At 30.2% G+C, this 21506-nt stretch overlaps 1 protein-coding gene across 20 annotated transcripts in view; it reads right to left on the minus strand.

Moving 5' to 3' along the window:
- Positions 1-21506, minus strand: part of LOC107449585 (phosphatidylinositol-binding clathrin assembly protein) — a 76473-nt gene that overhangs the window by 50197 nt on the left and 4770 nt on the right. For all 20 annotated transcript variants that reach the window (XM_071185439.1, XM_071185434.1, XM_071185440.1 and 17 more), the window contains exons 2-5: positions 9748-9890; positions 5544-5619; positions 5362-5464; positions 52-91 (exon numbers count right to left, since the gene is read on the minus strand). In XM_071185439.1, coding sequence (XP_071041540.1) covers positions 52-91; positions 5362-5464; positions 5544-5619; positions 9748-9890 — 362 coding nt within the window. The remainder of the gene's footprint in view (positions 1-51; positions 92-5361; positions 5465-5543; positions 5620-9747; positions 9891-21506) is intronic.

Here is a 21506-nt window from a genome sequence, read left to right on the forward strand (position 1 = left end):
TAAGATATAGACTAAGAAGTAGTGATGCAATATAATTCAAAAGCTAATTACTTGTTCTGTGTTCATTTGCCTTAGAATGCCATCTTCCTTCCTAAAAAAATAATGCAGCTCAAAATGAATGACATAAAATGTTTCTGAAATAGGTTGTTCAAAACCATTACAGTAATAAAAAGGAAAAATTTCTGAAATTGAGTAAAACTGATTTGCTGACAAGAAACTAATTTAATAAAGTTCACATGATTACAACAGCTAAAGTAAGTGGCAAAATAAAACTAAAGGTATACAATATTGGTCAAATAGTTTTTAAGTAATAAAATTTCAAAAAAAATACTTTTACTTTCTTAACATGTGACCAATTCAGTTCAAATCTTGTTACTAAAATTACATACAAATAATATAATCGTGCAAAGATTTCTACACCATTTTAAATTTATTTGGGGGGGGGGACTAATAATGCTAATTCAATACTTTAAATAATCCTAAAAAATTAATGTGCACTCATTTTTTTAAAATTTATATTTACCTTTTTTTTAAAAAAATAAACAAGTTCTGTACAATTTTTACTTGTTTCCCTATCTGAATAGTTCCAGAGATAAGACTGAATTAAAAGGATGAAACTTTTGTGGGGAAAGAATCTTTTGACTATGTCAACCTCCATCTATCAAAAGGTACTCCTAATAAAATAGATTGGAGTTAGGATTCCTTACATAGTAGTGAATTGATGCTTAATAATCATAGTGGTAGTTATACCACAATACTCCCCCACCAGAATTTTATCAGGGATAGAATTTGAGGAACGGATACCACAAGCTGCCGTATTTGTGAAAGACCGAGCGAGCTGCATTAAGTTCACTGGATTGTGAGACCTTATGGTAAGAGTTGTATTAAGCTCACAAAGTTTTTGAGCGCTTGATGTGAGAGCTGTATTAAGTTCAGGGTTGTGTGTCATCTCTCTTGTGTAGCTATTAGCAGTTCAGTGTATGCAGGATCTGTTGTGCATAAATTAGACTGAGATGCAAGAGCGAGGAGGACAATGAGGCAGTCACAAATAGCAAATAAACAATTCATTGTGGATCATCTATAATAATTATATGTGCTCGCATCACGTCCAAAGGTCATCAATGTGGGTAAAGAGCTTTTGACTAAACCAACGTTCATCTATCAAAAAGTGCCCCAAGATTGAATCTAGTTAGCATGTCTTACATTCTTACATATTAATGAATTGATGCTTAATAATCGTAATGGTTAGTTACACCACACTCCCAAACATTCTCTTCAGTGATTTATTCGGAGTACATTTTATAGATGGTAACTAATTTCAGATTTTGAGGGTCAAAAATTTAAATCTGTTTAAATAAAAGTTAACTATCCCAAATTAGGTTACAAGTTAATCATAGTAGGCCAAATTAAAAATCAGTACAATATTTTCCAAAAAAATCAGAACGAAAATGAAGATATTTAGGCAATAATAAACATGAATCAGAATACTAAAAAAAAAAAACTTGCTTCACTTTATTTTTAGGGAAAAAATTTTATTTTACTAAACTTAGAATTACTGTAATTATAAAAGAAAGTTTTAGCATGTTCTGTTATAATTTTATTAATAGAGCACTGAACAACTCCCTAAAACTTGAGAATATATAGATCATTTTTATAGTACTGTTTACTGAAAGAAAAAGCAGAATAAATTAATATTTCCTCACACCAATAACTAAAATTTGTGATTGAGTTCAATAATCAAATAATTTTAAAGTAGAATTTTAAAATAAAAACAGTGAATATATTACTTAACACTTGTTCCAAAGTAATTTTGCGGATAACCAGAATAAATTAATATTTCTTGTAACCAATAATTAAAATTTATGATAGAGTTCAATAATCAAATACTTTGAAAGTAAGGATTCAAAATAAAAACATTGAATATATTGCTCAACATTTGTTCTAAAGTAATTTTGTGGATAAGCAGAAAAATTTAATATTACCAGAATAAATTAATAAACGAGAAATAACATGAATTAATTAATACTTCCTCACACCAATAATCGAAATTTGCGATTGAGCTCAATAATCAAATAATTTTAAAGAGGGGTTTCAAAATAAAAACAGTGAGCATACTGCTCGCCATTTGTTCTAAAGTAATATTGTGGATTAGCCCTCAACTCTAAATTTAAAAATTTTATAATATCAACTATTTTATTATTAATTGGAATTTATTACTCTTAAAATAGCCGCAGCCAGTTATGCGTAACTTCAGTATTCTACTAGGAACAGTGTCTTTACGATCAGTCCACTGAGGGACCAAGCTTTAGACAGACTCAGCTTAGAATCAGTTTTCAAAAATGATTACTGTACTAATGTTTTAAGCTGCTAAGAGAACTGAAATTATTCAAAAGAACATTTTAAATATAAATTATTTATTCAAATAGCACTGGCGACAAAAAAAAATAAGTAGACGCACTAGAGCTGTACAATAGGTTTATTGGTGACAGTCAGGGAAACATCCCTAAAGACTATCAGAACACATGCTTTAACAATTTTAATCTTTTGCAGAGGGGATGGCTCCCTACAGTTGAATTTGGGCACTAAATGGTAGAACAGTTTAACAAAGAGCAATACCCAAGTCCCTTCTAAGGTTTCTCAAGGTGGTCAGTCACTTAGACTTACCTCATGACTTCAGTAATCTACTGGAAACAGGGTCCTCACAATCACAGAAAAAATAGAAGTAAGACAGGATAAATTTTAAAAACTTGGTTACATGTGCCCAATAATAGACTGAAACACTCTGTGTAATGATAACATAGTCCCAGTGGCAGAATTTTTTTGAGTTACCTGTGACAAAACTTTCTAGCTCTAATATCTTTCTGCAAGATACTTTTAATAATAACAAACATATATGTTACAAATTTAAAATAACAAATATGCTGTGTTTACAAAAAAAGAAGAAAAAACTAATTTTTTTAATTGAACATGTAATAATTTTTTATTCTAATATTATGGGTGATATTCTAGCACTTTGTTGAGAGGGGCGCACATATTATTTACTTCGTGTTATGTAAATGATCGCAATAAAAAAATTTTGAATATCATGAAATTCTTAGTTGCCAAAAAATAAATAAATAAATAAATCATGTAAATCCGACTCCACAAACTCGTTTCGTTTTGAGATTAGGTTGCTGTAATAAATAATATGGCATAAAAAATATCTGATTTAAAAACTATGAAGACATCAATAGCAATAACTTCCAAAAATTTGATAGATTTATTGCATTAAAAAATAAATACTCAAATGCAGGATTCAAATTTTCCATAGTGTTTGAAATATATCAGGATGTTTAAAACCCACGTGAAAATCAGTATCAATAACTGCCGAATATAAAATCAAAACATTAAATCTATTTACGATACTATTGGTGTAAAATGAGAGCGTCAAAAAGTGATTACCTAAATGCATGATTCAAATATTATGTGTAAATTTCTGTAAAAAAGAAAAGTAAAATTTTTCACTTTTCAAAAGAAAAATCTTTCTGCAAAGACTATCGCTATAATTCTGCCACCGGGAATATAGTATTCATTGTAACTAATATGATCAACAAAACTATTAATTACTGGCATTGCAGAAATAATTCCAGAGTTTAAAGTATATTTCCTCGAGAATTCCAAGTTTTCCCTGTCACCAGAGTTACCTTAAAATGGTTATTGAATTAGATGAAAATAAACATGTGACCCCCCCCCCAATTCATGACCATGAAAATTTGACAATGTAAAATTGTCAAATGTTTCTTTTTGATAAATCTGAATCCCCAAAACATTTAAAACAATAAATTCTGAAGGATAGATACCTGAACAATGAATATAATTTGAGGACAGTTTTAGGTACTGAGATTTTTATTACTGATATTAACTGAAAAAGAAAGAAGTTGTATCAAGAATTTAAATCTTTCAACTTTCTACACTGACCTGCATTAATATTAGTAATAAAAGGGGTGATCTGAACACAGAAATATTAGGACAAAAGGCCTAAAATCAGAAGAAAACAATTTTTATCAGGAAGCTATGAAACCTATTGATCAGAGAACATGTATTTTTCTCTGTGATTTAAATATCATTTGCATAGTTTAATTGTGTAATTATCTAGCATAGCTTAAGGCTAGACTCTTGGAATAAATTAAAATTAGATAAATAAATATTACAACAAGATTAAAAAGAGATTAAAATAGATTAAGATTGCATTTCGCAATATGAAAACGGCATCACAAAATCAAAAATTTGTCTAGAGTTTTGTTCCTTATTTTGTGCAGTATACAATGAACCCTGTAGCAGAATTTTTTTGGGCTTTCTGAGACATACCTTTCTAATAATAATATCTTTCTGAAAGATACTTTTAAAAATAACAAATATACATGTTACTAATTTAAAGTAACAGAAGCTTCAAAGAAAAGAAACTTTAATTGAATATTTAACGTTTTTTTTTTATAATATTATGTTGATATTCTTGCATTTTGTAGGGGGAAAAGACAAATTATTTTTTTTTCGTCCTTTATAAATCATCATCACATTAAAAAAAAAGATAGGGAAATGCGTAGCAGTAACTACCGAAAAAAAAGATTGAAGGCAAAACCATGCAAATCAGACTCTTCAAAAGATGCGTGTTTTCATTTTTAGATTCAGCTGTTGTAATAAATAATACCGTATTAAAGATATTTGATTTTATGCTCAGAAGAAATCAATAGTAATAAATGCATAAAAAAATAGAGCGAAAACTTCCGCAGAAAAGAAAACCAAAACTTTACTTCATTACTCTTTATTTTTCATTATTCTCAAATGAGAACAGAAAGATGTTCGGATTCTTCCAAAAGGTTTTACTAAATGCACGTTTTCATTTGGAGATTCAGTTGTTGTAATAAATAATATTGTATTAAAAATATAGGATTTTAAAACTTATGTGGAAGTTAAAAGTAATAACTGCAAATAAAAAAATAGAACAAAAGTTTCTGTAGAAGGGAAAACCAAATTTTTTACTTCATTATTCTTCATTTTATTTTTCATTATTCTCAAATGAAAATAGAAAAATCACAAGAATTTTTTTCCACTCCGATGAGTGAAAAAAGCATCTTTTGAAAATAATTCTGAAGAAAATAAAAATTATTTTGAAAATTTCTGCAGAAAAGAAAACTAAAGTTTTTCACCCCCCAAAGGAAAAATCTTTCTGCAAGAACTCCGTATAGTTCTGCGACAATGTTGCCCTGTCGTCACGATTCTGCCACAGGGATAATGAATTACAATGATAGAAAGTATTTCTATTTTAAAAAATTACAGATGAGCAAATGCAAAAGTTTACATCAATAAAAATGCGGATCTTACCCTCTCTTGCATTTGCAGAAATCAAATGCAACAGTTCTGTAGGAGACTGCTTTTTCATTCAGATATTTTGCATACCTTCTGATAAAAGTAGACATATCATAAGCTAAAAAAATAAATAAAAATTATTAAAAATATTTTTAAAAAAAATATTTAGAAATATTGTTGAAATGCACTACACTTACACTGAACTCCAACTTTGTCCAAAAAACATCCAAGCTGAAAAGTACAATTTGACGATGCAAGGTACTGTGTAAATCTCTGAAGAAAAGAAAAAGAAACCATTAATATAATAATTAGGTTTTATAAGACTCCTGAGGTAAATTTTAAAAATTTCGCTGGAAGAAAACAAAAAATATAGAATATTACCACTGAAAAACAAGACACCTGAAACAATGTAAAACAAAAAATTGTAGTACAAAATATATTACATTGTTATTTTCCATCATAGAATATATAAAAAAAAAAATCTGTAATGTTTCATACAAGAATATTTCATAACAGTGCTCAATAGCAGTGGCGTAATTTTGGGGAGTGTTTCAGTGTTTGGGGGGGGGGCAAAACGCCCTCTGAAATTATACATTACTTGATTAATGAGTTATTCGGTTCGGTAAGTAAGATGAAGACACATAAAGTTTTCGTTATTCATTTTTTTTGGCAATTTAAACATTATATATTAATTAAATAAAATTAAACATAATATATAATAGCAATTAAACATATGCTATTAATTATTAAACACTAAAATTAACATTAATTAAACATTAAAAAATATGCAAATACGATCTATTTGTTAGCTCACTTAGCTCTTAAATTTTTAATTTGTTTTAATTATTAATAAATATTTTTCAGCGACCATACGAGTTGGCAGGTGTGTATATATATATGCATGTCAGAACCCACTCCAAACATGCAATAAAACTGTGCCACTACTCAATAGTTTACATAAAATTTATTAGTTGAACCTACAATATTTTTCTTTCTCTGCCATGTTGATAATGCACTATCTTGCCCATGGGTGCAAGTTGGAAAAAAGGCCAAGACTGAAAATTTTTTGACTGAAATACCTAACATACACAATACCCCCTCGACATAAGCAAACTATCTAAGAAAGCTTTACCATAATACATCAAGTTTAAATACTGTACAAAAAATATTTATTCATCTGTCTTTTGAGAAAATAACAACAGGACATAAGAAAGTAGACCAATAACGTAGACCTAAAAAATATTTTTAAGGACAGAAGAAAAAAAATTCTGATTTCCGTCTTTGAGTCAGTCTTGTTTCCGTCTTACTTCCGTCTGCGGACATTTTCGAAAGACGGAAATCCGTCCTGGGGACGGAAGACTTGCACCCATGATCTTGCCAAAAGTAAGTGGTATGGAGCGTCCTGAGGCACACATATCAATAGGATGTTTACATCAATGACAGCCTTCTGGGAAGACTTTCCACCAGTTTATAATAGGACTTCCATCACAGCTGAAGTGATTGCAATGAGGATTTGGTTGGAATCTGCGCTCTTATACGTCTCAAAGGTGACCTATGGGATTCTGAGAAGGCAGTTTTTAAACACCCATTTCGTCAAACTACATCTGTGCAAGCCTCAATGTGTGAATGCTGTAAGAGAAATGGGCCGAAATATTCCCATACGAGTTGTGAGGGCAGCATTATCCACATACCTCTCTGAATTCATGTTTCCAGCCACAAGAACGAAACAGACTCATTCAAAACTACGAGAAACTCCCCACACCATCCCTAGCAACAATTTCACCTTGGTTCCAGGTGGGCTCACAATTGGCTGAATATGGGTCCTATATAATAAACATGCGCCGAGGAACCAATACAGGGATGTCCAGATTTTTTAATATGGGTCCTATATAGTAGCAATCTCTGCTTTTATGGGGCCAATATAGGACCTCTATTGGCTGATTAATGAATATCAGGTAAATATGATAATTCTATATAGGGCCAATATTGGTAGTAAACTGGCGGTAAAATATCGGGTAAATCGGACAATTCTATCTGGGCCTAATATATGGAAAATATCTTTGGACCCTTATTGAGTCAAGATTCGTGAATATAGGTTCAATGATGGCCCAAGTTAATTTGCTGATAGAGATTATGTTTCCACCACCAAAACAACCAGGTGTACAGATACTTTTAGCCACATAGTGTAGTTCAAAATATTGTACATTAAAAGCTAAAGGTAACGAGTATAACATATTACGAGAAGTCTTATCGAGATAAGTTTTTAAGTTACTATCAAAATACTAAAAGGTACAAAAGTTTTATGTTTATAATAGGTTAAAAATTACTAGCATTCACCTTGTAGCGTCCTCTATGTTCCCTCTTTAATTTAATTTCCAACCTCTTGTAAATATATGCATTTGTTTTGTGGTGAATGGCATCAAGTTTTTGTTGCTGTTCCAAAAAGTGTATAAAATAAATTGCTAGTCTTATTCTCTTATTCCTGTCGTCATTTACTTTACTATTTGTATTCTTGTTAAGGATTGAAAAATATTGAAGGGAAAAGCTCCTTATTGAAAAATATTGAAGGGAAAACAGCTCCTTCAACCTATTGCAAGTATTTTTTTTCAATGAAAATTTATTTTTCTGCTGTTTAAGTAAGCAATATAATATGCAAAAAGTGTTTCTGAAATTGGAAACTGTTTCTTCTCATGCTGCTGGAACAGGTCTTAATGGGGAAGCGCTCCAAACCACGTACGATTACTTTTTCGGGCATAGGTTTCCATGAAATATTAAGCCTGATGACATGCTTTGAACTCCTCAAAAGTTTATTGCAACTTTTATGTGAACCACTCTTATGTACAACTTTTTAAATTCTTACATTCCAACAAAAAATAGATTAAAAACATCTTTAAAAAAATAAAAAAATTAGTTTTAAGAGCAAAATTAATTTAAAAGTTTAAATCCTTATGCCCAAATGACAGGGTTGCTACTCAAATCTGGAAAAAACATTCCCTGTGTTTTCCCTGTACATATTATACACATTATATTAAGAGGAAACACACAATCAGTGTACTCTCGAGTGATCTATATTATATTAGTCTAGCTAAACTAGTTTTAATAGCTGGAAAAACTTAAAGAAATAAGGAATAGCTGAACATACTTAAATAATGCTATAGCAGGGTTCCCACTCTTTTAACAAAGCAAAAATTAAGCACACTTTTCATTAAAAAAATTAAGCACTTTTTTGAAAAATTAAGAACTTATGCAACCAGTGACAGTGCCAATTATTTACCTTTCTAAAAACACCAATAAAAAAATAATAATAAATAATTTTATCACAATGTAAGCACTGATATAATTGTATTAATTAACAGGGCTCGGCAAAGAAGTACCAGGCTATTTTTTCAAACCCGGGTCGGGTTTTTTGAAGAAAAAAATTTCAGATTGTTAAAATTTAACGCCATTTAGATTATAAAAGTTAACACATGAAACTAATCTGTATTCCATTTTTAATGATTTCATTGAAAATGAATTGTAAAATTAAGTGTGCAGAAATTAAGATTTGCAATTTTTTTCATGTATACTAAAAAAAAAGTAAAAAAAGAAATTTTTTCATGTATAAAAGCAATTTTTTTCATGTATACTAAAAAACAAAAGTAAATAAAGAAAATTGGCAAAAACATTGAAAAATTATTACAGGAAGTTTTTATATTTCGCTACTAGACCAGCAAACATGTTATAATTACTTTTATGATGAACTTTAACAAAATTATTTCCAGCCAAACATGTTATTATGAACTAACTTTACATAATGTTACACATTTTGGTGAAAAACATGAACTAATTTTAAAGCAACCAAAAATTGAACAAAAATTAAAAAACAGTATATTAAGTTGCAATGTTAACTGAATAAAATGATTATTAAAATCTAAGGATCTTTTAGTTGAGTAGGTTTAAATTTTTATGTAACATTCTGCTTATCCTTAGTGATGGTAAAAAATTAGGACTTTAAAAAAACTTATACCAAAATTAAGTACTTTTAAGGGCCCTTATTTTCCAAAATAAAAATTAAGCAGTTTTTAAGGACTTTTAAGGATTGTGGGAACCTTGTATAGTAAATTAAATAGTTTAGTATAGTTTAAATATCACCCTTAAATATCCCCATAGGTTGTGCTGAGTAGTCATCACTTTTAAAAGACTAAAATAAGAAATAAAAGTCCCTGTGTTTTCCCAATTTGTGAAGAAAGAATCAAAATTCTTTGCATTTTCCCTGTTATTTTAGGTGATTTATAAATTCCCTGCATTTTGCAAGTTTTCCCTGTGGGTTGGCAACTCTGAATTAGGAAATATCAGGTATTTGAATAAATGCAGTATAAAAATTTCATGTGTTATTAAAAGATGGAAGGAAATCTATCATACCTCATTACCATAGCACATGAGATGATGAACTGTGATGAGAGCTTTGAATACAACGACCCAGCTTGCGTTTTGAGTCCTCTCAATTAGTAAATTTGCTAGTTGTGGAATAGATACATTTGGCTCATTCGTACAGTGCAGCAGATCTGAAAATAGAAAATATATTTAGTTCAACTCAAAAACCCGTTAATTATAAAACGTTTAAAAAATATTTCTCTTTTTTTAAATTTAAATCTCATTTTTTTACAAATATCAAAACTCCAATAGTTTATTAATGCTTAATACTACATATTTAAAAAAAAGTGCAACTAAGTATGTAATTATTACGAAACTAATCATATAAATAAAAACAGTTGTTTATATTGAAGCTTCAATAAAAAGGGCAAGACTGGGAAATTTATGGGTGGCCACTTTTTGCATTAGAAGGACATTAATAATTTTGCTTCAAAATTGTAAAAAAAATCATTATTATTATTACAAGTAATCATGTATAATTTCATTTTATTTATTTCATTTTATTGCATTAATGTATAATTTCATTTTAAATTTTATAACATAAAATAATATTATAAATTATTAACCAGTAAATCAGATATATATATATTCAAATTATTAACCAAATTAGAAAAGTCTTAACCAAAGGCAAATTTTAATAATATTTTGTGATTAGTTTTTTCCATGGAAAATTTAATTAAATTAACTGTTAAGTGAATTATTTTTCAAAATGCAGACATACTGTAAAAAACTTATAATTCAAATGCCAGATTCGAAATTGGCAAGTCGTAATACACTGCTCAAAATTATTAGGGGAGCACATGGCTCCCCTAATTTTTTTGAGCAGTGTATAATGCTACCAAAATACATTAAATATACACTGCTCAAATAAATTAGAGGAGCACATGCAGGGGTCTGTCTAGGTTTTTATGAGAGGTACCTATTTTGTGAAAATTTAGTCATAATTTGTGAAAATTAAAAATTATATTAAAACATCAACTCAAAAATATGGTAAAAATATGGATTTATCGTTTCCTACGGGATACCAAAATAAAATTTTAAGAAAAAATATTTGTTTTTTATAAAGTTGAATTTGTGAACGTACCGCTAAACAGTAGTAAATTAGGCCTGGACAGACTCCTGACATGGCTCCCCTAATTTTTTTGAGCAGTGTAGTATAGTATTCAATTGTACTTCAAAAACGATGTGAAAATGAAAAAAAGTTGAATAACTAATAACTGAAGAAAAGATCACGGACACCCACACGTGACTTATGACCTCATCGCCAGCTGATCATTTATAAATAAGATGGAGTGTTACAGCAACGCCTCCTACAAAAGAGAGCCTTAGCAGGGCTGCATAGCTTTTATGCATAATTAGTTTATGTTCTACAAGGTATTATGCCTCTCTGTGTTAAGCAAGTATATAGTGAAACAGAGCTCATTCTAGGCAGAAAAAAGGGCAGGGTGCAAAAGTTTAAAAAAAAAAAAAATTATTATTCTAAAAAGGCAATAATTTCACGTTCTATTAAAAACACGAATTCTTTACACGTTCTATTAAAAAACATTGTCATTTAGAAAAGGAATTTTTTTTTTCTTACTTAACTAAAAGTAGCAAAGCAATCATTAATTACTTATTTTCATTAATAAATTAACATCCTATGGAGTTAATGAGCTAATTAGCTTAGTAATTTATTTAAAATGCATGCATATATTAATAAAATGATAAATGTTTTTAAGTGTACGTAGTCATGATTAAATAATTAAAATGATTCATAATAATTATGATTTAATGATAGAAGTAACTGCAAACTTTTAAAGACAAGGGCAACAATGGGTTGTGATGGCCAATTTTCCTTTCCCATATAAATCTACGTATTGACAGCAATGACAAACTAAATAAAAAGAGTTAAAAATAACAGTTTAAGAAATCCATTGTTGAGTTTGGGGAAAAAGTAAAGAAGGGTTGAGGAAAGAAAGGGCAAAAAGGGTATGGAGTCTATTACATCAGGGCACTAATTTACTTCAGGGGCAACAGGGTGAATTCTTTTAACTAAAAGCGCAGCAGGGAAAGAATCGGGAAATATTATAAAATATAGTAAAAGAATCTGCGTAAAAATATAAAATGTGTCACTTAAGAGAATTAATATTCGACGGGCTTGGCTTACTAGAAATAAAATGGAAAGAACAGTTGCTAACGTAAACAAATGTTAGCAACCGATTAGGATCGAGATACCCCACACTACATAACTTGCAGATATCCCACTAAATACCTGCTTCTTTTAATGCATGTAGATTCAATATAAGTTCAATATAATTTTCAATATAAATAATGCAAGGCTATGAATTGCATGTAATTTTCTGTTAAAGATCTGCTAAACAGGCAATATTAAACAAATGTATCTTAAAATTAATAAAATGCAACTAATAAAAAACACAAAATGCGCTTATGTATTTATTATTTACCCACTGAAAAAAAATCGCTATTTTCTAGAGTATTACAATTAATAAAAAAATTATGAATTTTGGTTTGCTTAGTAAATGAATTTTTAACCTCTTAGCAAATAATTAAACAAATATGAAAAAGTAATAAATTCTTGCTTAATTAGTTTTGCTTTATAAAATTATGTTATTATATGTTTTACTGTATTTTATTTGATAAAAAAGATATAATTAACATTATAAAATCTTCTTAATGTAATGTAAAAGATATAATTAACATTGTAAAATCTCCTTAATGTAATGTAAAAGATATAATTAACATTGTAAAATCTCCTTGTGTGTGTGTGTGTTTTTCTATAAGAAAATAAGTACGGAAAAAACTAAGCTAGTTGAAGATGAAATTCAAAACACACCAACTCAATCGTCATTAGGAACGCCTTTTGTTGAGTAATATGAGAAATCAGGCATCAGCAGAAAATGACTAAAAACACCTGCTCTTAAACCAAAGAAAAGAAAAAGCTAACAAGGGACAAGTACATCACGAATTCGGTAGATTCCAATATTCCTGTAAACACTCAACATGAAAATGAAAGGGAAAAAATAGAATATCACACGGAATGCGAGATATTAAAACAACGGTATAATATGATTATTAAAGATTAGTACTTAACGATTAGGGATTTTTTATTTTTTATTAAAGAAGCAAAGAAATTTTATAAATAAGAAATCTTAAAATTATTATCTGCCACGCCGTGATATTACATTTTTACATTGATAAATATTTTTATTAAAAAAGTGAAATTTCCCTAAACACACCATAAAACTGTATTCAATAACTATCGTCCTCAAATGTTATCGTTCTCAATACTGATCATAATAACTATCCTTGTCGATTATACTCACGGTATTTACGCGGCATTTTCACAGTTTATAATGATCACACGTTCAATTCTATTACAAGAATACTTCTTTTTTAAAATATCAATTGCGATTGATATTTAAAGTATCAATTTTTTTTATGATACATAGTTAAAGTCATCACCAAAAAGCCACTATCAAAAAAAAAAAAATCACCACGGTAAAAAATAGCTTTATCTTCAACTCAACAAAGCTCCACCTCCTCTAATGGTAAATTACTTTTTTTTTTAACCTTATAAGTTCAGAAGAGCACAAAAAGAAAGAATCGATAAATACAATTTTTAGCAAAGCTTTTCCCCCCTTCTCTTAAAGTAAGTACGTATTTTATTTTACAGGTTTTTCAACAAAATGTGTTTGTATTAATTAGCTGAAATTATGATGTAATTAACTTTCAAATAATTTTAGAAAGTAAAATGCAACAATCAATGGCGCTTACATACAGTCGGACCTCTATTTAACGAAGTCGCTAAATCCCGATAATAAGTTCGTTATATAGAAAATTACCTTTTGAAATACTTGAACACAAAACAAGCTTAGATTCATAAACACTAGACATAATTAAAATAGTAATTAATACACCTTTATCTACATACATCTTCAACTAAAAAAAAAAAAGCTAAATTTTTGCATAAAACTATAGCTTCATTTATTATAAAAGTAATTTTAAACCATTACCACATGCGTAAGTTCATTGCTACTGATAAAATCTGTTAATTTTGTCTGAATTTTTTAGTTTGAAATGAAAACAAAAAGGGATTTTACAGCTTTATCTAAAACGTGGCTTCGAAAATAAATTCAAGGTCATATCCCCCATAAAATGCTTTAACAAGTTTGAAATGCTCTGAAATATTTTGGGAAATAGAGAAAGCGGATCTCAGAGAAAAGTTCGTTAAATAGAAAATTCACTTCGCTATTTGAAAGTTATTTTAGGAAGAAATTTACAAACTGTTTTTGGTTTCTCGAAAAAAGCAAATTAGAGGAAATCGCAAAATGGAAGTTCGTTAAATAAAAATCAGACTGTATTTTTTTTCTCAGAGTTGCAAAAACGATTCAGTGGGAAGTAATTTTAAAATTACATATTTGATCACAATATTTATCCTTTTTTTTTAATTTTTAGTTAGGTTTGTATTGTATTTCACTAACATTTGCATAGCTTTTAAGACAAAATTCTTAATTTAATCACTAAACAGAAATAGCTTTTTTTTTTTTTAAAGTTCAACTTAAAATTAATTGTATTTTCTTTTTATAAAGGAGTATATACTCAGTTATATAATAAAATTCGTACATTTATAAATCGGTTTTAAATTGAGGGCAATTCTCGGATTTTAAAATCTTACGTGTAAAAATATCGAGATTTTTAAACTATGCCGATATTTTTATATAAATTTATATATATATAAATATATATATATATATATGTATGTNGTGTGTGTGTGTGTGTGGAAAAACAAATAGATAACTGCCGAAAAAGCGATCAAAAATTAATGTGGATTCACAATGCAATCGTCGAGCACTGAGCGCGTAAAACAAGTCATTTCTAAAACACTATATTCTCTAGCTATAATATCGTATTAAAAATTTCGAAATTGAAAATAAAAAAAAACTTGCGGGAATAGCTGAAAAAAGACGAATAAAAAAAACATTTAAGATTATTAATTCAATAAACAATTTCTTCCCCAAACAAAACTTAAACAGCAAAATGGGAAAATCGCCCATCTGTTTTCCGAAGTTAAAAATCTGATAAAAATGTCGAGACAAGAAAAAGGTGCGCTTTCACAATTCGTAAATCATTATCTCACAAAATTCGATGCACCGAAGAATTTAAATGCGTTATCAAGTTAAGGTTATTTGAAACACAATCCAAGATAAATCGTGAAAACTACAATTTTCAAGCAGTACAATTTTATACAGATACATAAATTTAAAAACAGAGAAAACATAGAAAATAGGAAAGATTAATGAAAAGAGAAAAAAAAAGTTATTGAAACAAAATATTCGCAAAAAGAATCTATATCAAAAAGCCGGAAAACCAAAAAAATAAAAAGATATAATTATAAATAAAGATAAAAGATATCAGCTCACACAATTATATCCGGAAAAAGGAGTGCTTTTGTTGTTGTTGTTAATTTACGTCGCACTAGAGCTGCACAATGGGCTATTGGCGACGGTCTGGGAAACATCCCGGAGGATGATCCGAAGACATGCCATCACAATTTTGATCCTCTGCGGAGGGGATGGCACCCCCGCTTCGGTAGCCCGACGACCTGCGCGCGAAGTCGAGCACTTTACGGTAGAACAGTTTAACGAGGACCCATACCGCACACCCTCGGTCCCTACGCAGACTGATCCAAGTGGTCACCCACCCGCACACTGACCGCAGCCAGTGATGCTTGACTGCGGTTATCTGCTGGGAACAGTGTCTTAACGATCAGTCCACTGCGGGACGAGAAAAAAAAAAGTGCTATCTAATATTGTATCAATATAGCCAAAGCAAAATATATCAACACAATAGTGTGAGGAGTTTAAATGGCAAAATAAGAAATTTGAGAGATCGTTCGAATTAGCTCACACTTTGTATTTTCCCATTTTAAATTGTACTCATTAAAATTACGTAGAAAACTGTATATGCCTTACAGTTCAAAAGTATTTGGGCTATTATTAAATAAAATAATAAATATTCACTCAAAGTTTTATTCTGCATGTAATTAATTATTTCAGGATAAGCGAATTTTATAATTGTACGCAATTCTAAAAAGTTTTAGAGATACGGTGAAATACAACAAAAAAAATATAATTAACAAAAAGTGGTCAAACTTTTGACCGCTCTCTAGATCTGTCTTATTTGGGACCATAGTTCCTAGATTGCAGCTACCCCCCATAATTTGGGGGTCATAAATCCCAATCCATTGTAAAAAAAAGGTGTTCATTCAAAGAAAGTGAGTTTTTACGTCTGATATCGTAACTTTAAGTATAGTCTGCACTGCACTTATTAACACTAAACATACCATAACCGGTCAAATGACTGTTTAAGAACTTTTCCATCGAAAATGTTCTTATCATCTTATCGTTTTTGCACATTTGACTTCATGACTTTTTCTAACAATTATATACAAATAACAATCTATTACTTGGTTTTTTCGTATTTTGTTTCTTTCGAATAATACTTACCGTATACCTATTTCTACCACAACCAGTCATTTGACCGGGAGAACTATTTATTGCTTTATAAGGTTATCGGATCAGAAATGTCATGCGTTTTCAACGTATTGCATTATAAAAGTTGCACATTTCTGCTAAGACTGTTGCGTAGTGAGTTCAATCAGAAATCAAATTTCAAGAAAGAACCTAACATTTTAGATTGACATTTTTGCGTCAGAAAAAGTGACAAAAACTAAACATTTTGGTAAGTAGCTTATATTTTATTTTGATAGCTTTACTTCATCTCTAACTGTTTTAGATTTTAGCCAAAAAAATGTCGAAACAATCAAGACAGCACAAGTTCTTAGAAGAAATAATATTAATTAGAAGAATAATTATAAAAATTATATATTCTTATAATTATAAGAATTACAGAAATAATAATTAGAAGAAATATGTTTGCGGAAAATGTGTAACGGAAAAACTCTGCATAGTAAAAAATGCTTAGAGCAATGAATTAAAAACTCTTGTTCTTTGTGTTTGCAATACATAAAAATTGGCAATATACAATTTTGTTTAATTATAATAATAAACCCGATCACTAGATCATGCTATTCAGGATTCAAAAGCCGCATGAAGCTCGCTATTTTCAGAAACTATGAGCATTAGATTTTTTTTAAAAAAAACCGTTTGAATTAAAGACAGGTAGAAAAACAAAACAGGTTTGATACAAGAGAAGTCAATACTTTCTCTCTCTCTCAAGGCACTTGATGAGAAAGACCTTGAAAAAGAAGACTATGCCAAAGAACAAATAAAAGTATGTCGACCTCATAGAGCAGATGGGGGAAGAAAAAAAACGGATTTGCTTTCTCGCAACTAAGGTTCGCGGAGGTTTTTACTTCATTTTAAAATCCCAGCGCATCTTTTGTAATAACTTAAATTTACTTCGAAAATAAGAAAAGCATTTAAAATATATATTTGTTAACCTTTGAAAGCATAAACATAGTAAGTTCGTAGTGTGGCCGGTGTTTACTGAAAAAGATACAGGAAAATGCAGGAATCTAATCATTTTATTGAAGTTAGGGCCAGAGACCTACAAATGAGAACATTACATGTTGGTGGATAGAGAAGAGCACATTTGACCTTGGAAAGAGGGTTTTTATATCTTTCTGGACAATATATTTAAATATTAATAAGTCCTAGCAAAGTAGGACTGATCAATTTCCCAACCTACTAAAGACAGATCACATTTTCTGAGATAATTAGATCAATATTATTACTTTCTTTGTGGGAAAGGTTCTTTGTGGGTTTCTTTGTGGGATTACATAATATACAGGGTGGTCCAGAATTCATGGTACAAACTTTAATGGTAGGTACAGGACATTGTAACAATGATTTATTGTATAGGAATGTATAGTCGCAAGTGACGCGGTGAGGCGTAAACAGGGGAAATAAAAGAAAAGAGATATGGAGTGATCGGTTGGTATCGCGTGACGTAGGTGTGATTCATCAGACTGTATGCAGAGTGTTAAACGAAAATCGCTTACACCCCTTCCATTTTCAGAAAGTACAAGCATTGAATCCGACAGATTATCCTCTCCGCGTGAACTTCTGCCTGTAGATGATGCAGCAATGTGCGTTGCAGCCGGAATTCGTAGGTGATGTGCTATTTACAGATGAAGCGACATTTTCACGCAAGGGTGTCTTTAATGCGCACAATTCCCATGTGTGGGCAACCGATATCCACATCCAACGCGTCCACATGCCATTCGTAACCGCAAGTGGTTTCAGCACGATGGGGCGCCAGCATACTTCAGTATTGATGTACGGAATTACCTGAATGCCACGTTTGGTGCTCGATGGATTGGCCGTGGTGGACCAATCCCTTGGCCACCCCGATCTCCCGATTTATCGAGCCTATATTACTTTTTATGGGGACATCTAAAGCATCTTGTTTATGAGACTCCAGTTGACTCAGATGAGGATCTCGTCGCTCGCATATCTGTAGCTGCTGCAGGTGTGCGTGAAATACCAGGCATCTTTGAACGTGTACGCCAATCGCTTCACCGACGCTAGCAAGCATGTATCGCTTCTGGTGGACGCAATTTTGAACACTTACTGTAAACATGACACTTGTCAACAACGCTTTTAATAAAATCCTTGTTTTTCCTTTCGGCCGTTATTTCTCCTGTTTATGCCTCACCGCTTCACTTGCGACTATACATTCCAATACAATAAATCATTGTTACAATGTCCTGTACCTACCATTAAAGTTTGTACCATGAATTCGGGACCACCCTGTATATACATATTCATAGCTTCCAACTCTACTGGATTTTCCAGTAGACTACTGGATTTCGCAAGTGGTCTCCTGGTTTTTGTACATTTTAGAAAATTCCCTAAAAGTGAGTAAGGTTCCCAAAAAAAAATCTCAGTGAAAATCCCTAAAATTTCCTATAAGAAAAATATTTAGTACATTAAGCAACAATTATCATGAAATTTATATTATTTCGTAAAATCTACTGGAATTTTTAGTATTCATGTTGGCAGCTATGTACATTTAACAGAGAAGAACGGTTGGTCTGGTAAAAGAAGCAGCTATTATTGTATCGGGAAAATGAGATGGCACAATATATTAAAAAATGAACCCTTCGCAGAAAGTTACTGAGTTCTTGCAGAAATTTTTCTTTTTTTTTAAAAAAAGTTGGAAAAAAAAATTTTTTAAAAAAAAAAATTTTTTTTTCTACAGAAATTTACACGTAATATTTGAATCACGCATTTAGATAATCACTTTTTGAAGCGCTCCATTTACGCCGATAGTATCGTAAATCGATGCAATGTTTCAATTGTATTTTCGGCAGTTATTGATATTTATTTTCACGTGGATTTCAAATATCCAGATATATTTCAAACAATATGGAAAGTTCGAGTCATGCATATTTGAGTACTTACTTTTCAAGTTAATAATTCTATCGAATTTTAGACTGTTGTTGCCATTGATTTTTCCATAGTTTTTAAATATGTTATTTCTTATGCGATATTGTTTATTACAACAACCGAATCTTGAAACTAAGTCCGGAGGAGTTCGATTCGCGTAATTTCGTCGTCGATCATTTTTCGATAATACAATTACGCACGATTTTTAATTATTTTTTTATGGTGATGATTATTTACAAAATGCAAAGGAAATAATGTATGTGTTCCCCCCCCCCCCCCAACAAACTGCGAAAATATCACCCATAATATTAATATTACATGTTCAATTAAAAAAAATGATAATTTCTTATGGAAACATAGCGCTTTTGTTATTTTAAATCAGTAGCATATACATTTGTTATGATTAAAACTATTTCCCAGAAAGATATTAGTGCTAGAGAGTTTATCGCAGATTGATTGACTGCGCATGAAATCGAACATAGAATCTTTAGTTAAAACATTAAAATCTATTCAACCACATATTTCGAAATAGTAAAATAATCTTCAGTTTATAATCTCGTCTTGATAATAATGATAATTCTGAAAAATAAGACTAAGTTAAAAAAATTACAAAAGCACAATATCGATCGATTAATTTTAATACCTGCATAATTGAATAAACACGCAACAACAACAAAAAATAATAATTGTGAAAATAGAACTGAATTTAATAGTTTTACCAATAAAATTCATTAGCTATTAAATGTCTTGTTTATATCAAATAAATTTCTAATTATCAAAAAATATTAATACATTCTTTAATTATAATTTTAATGAGAAACATATCTACATGTAGTACTCTGGTTTGATATAATGAAAGATTTCAGATCCGTTCTTAGACTTATTGTAGAAAATTTGGATCAAATTATATGTGATATAAATAAACTAATTAACACACACACATATACATAAATACATATATATATATATACAGTAGAGAACCGATTATCCGGAACGATCGGGACTATCGTTATTCCGGATAACTGATTTTTCCGGTTTTCTGAATCGCTACAAAGCCGTTTTTTTAGTGTTAAACCCAACTAAAAAAAAAATATTTGGAAATAATCTTTAAAATATGAAAAAACGATGAGGTAATACACTAATGATTATTTCTGAAATGATGGTAAGGTAAACATCTTTCAAAAAAGAAAGAAAAATCGTAAAATCTTATGAGGAAAAAAAATTTTTTTGTTAAAAAATTGCGGGAAAATTTATCGAATTTCGTTCCGGTTTTTTGGTTTTCCGGTTTTCTGATTTCCGGATGACGGGTTCTGTACTGTATATTGATAAATTAACTAATGTGAAAAATGGAAAAAGTTTTTTTAAAAAATGTATCATCGTTTTTAGTTTTAAATAAATTTAAATAATTAAAAGCATTTAATTTTCTGCAAATATGTTATTAAGTTTACTGATTAAAATATCTGGTACTTAGAACACTAGTGTTTAGATAAAAACCATCATATTTGCCGCTAACATGTCTAAATATGCGTGCGGCCCTTCGTTAATCTATGTGCTGTGCAAGTGGCTCTTCACTCAAAAAAGTTGTGTACCCCTAGTTTATAGAAATATTTTTTTTATTTTTTTTTATCAGAAATTACTAGATTTTTCTGGTTTGATTTTTTAAAATATTAGAATGGCTATATAAGTAATTATTTTGATTTCTTTTTATTTTAGAATCCACTAGATTCAGGATCACTAAATAAAATGTTTACTAGGCAGGGATATCTCTATCTGATGGAAAAGAGTAAGTACAGGTAAACTTTTTTAATAGTTTAAAACCTCAAATAAGTTTAGTCTTCCACTTATACCATTCACATATGCTCTTTTAGTGTGTTTTATTAATAACTTTCTATCAGAGTGCTTAGCGTTTTTTAAAAAGTGCTTAAAGGTGTTTATTTTCGTTTTTTAAAAGCCCTTAATGGTGCTCTTTTCATTGGGTGTTTTTAAAAAGTGCTTAATTTTNTTAGCATATATTTTGAAAAGAGGGGAGGAGTGGGGGAAGGAGGGGAGGGCCCAAAAACGGCTATGCCTAGGGCCTACGAAAGGTATAATCCGGCTCTGTAAGAACGAGATGAGCAACGCATATAGACAAATAAGGTATCAGGTGATCGCTGACATCTCTGCCACGCAATGGCCAGTGACATCGTAAAGTAGTGGTGCTCTGATCGCATTTGTGCAGATGTACCTCATTTGTTTGTCGAAGTTTGTAGGTTAGCCCAATCCTTGGTTGCTTTTTTTGTTTTGTCTTGTTTATCATCGTTAATGTGGCCAGAAGTCATCATCTAGACGATGCCA

This window comes from Parasteatoda tepidariorum, chromosome 9 (genome assembly GCF_043381705.1).
Source record: "Parasteatoda tepidariorum isolate YZ-2023 chromosome 9, CAS_Ptep_4.0, whole genome shotgun sequence".
NCBI classification, from domain to species: domain Eukaryota; kingdom Metazoa; phylum Arthropoda; class Arachnida; order Araneae; family Theridiidae; genus Parasteatoda; species Parasteatoda tepidariorum.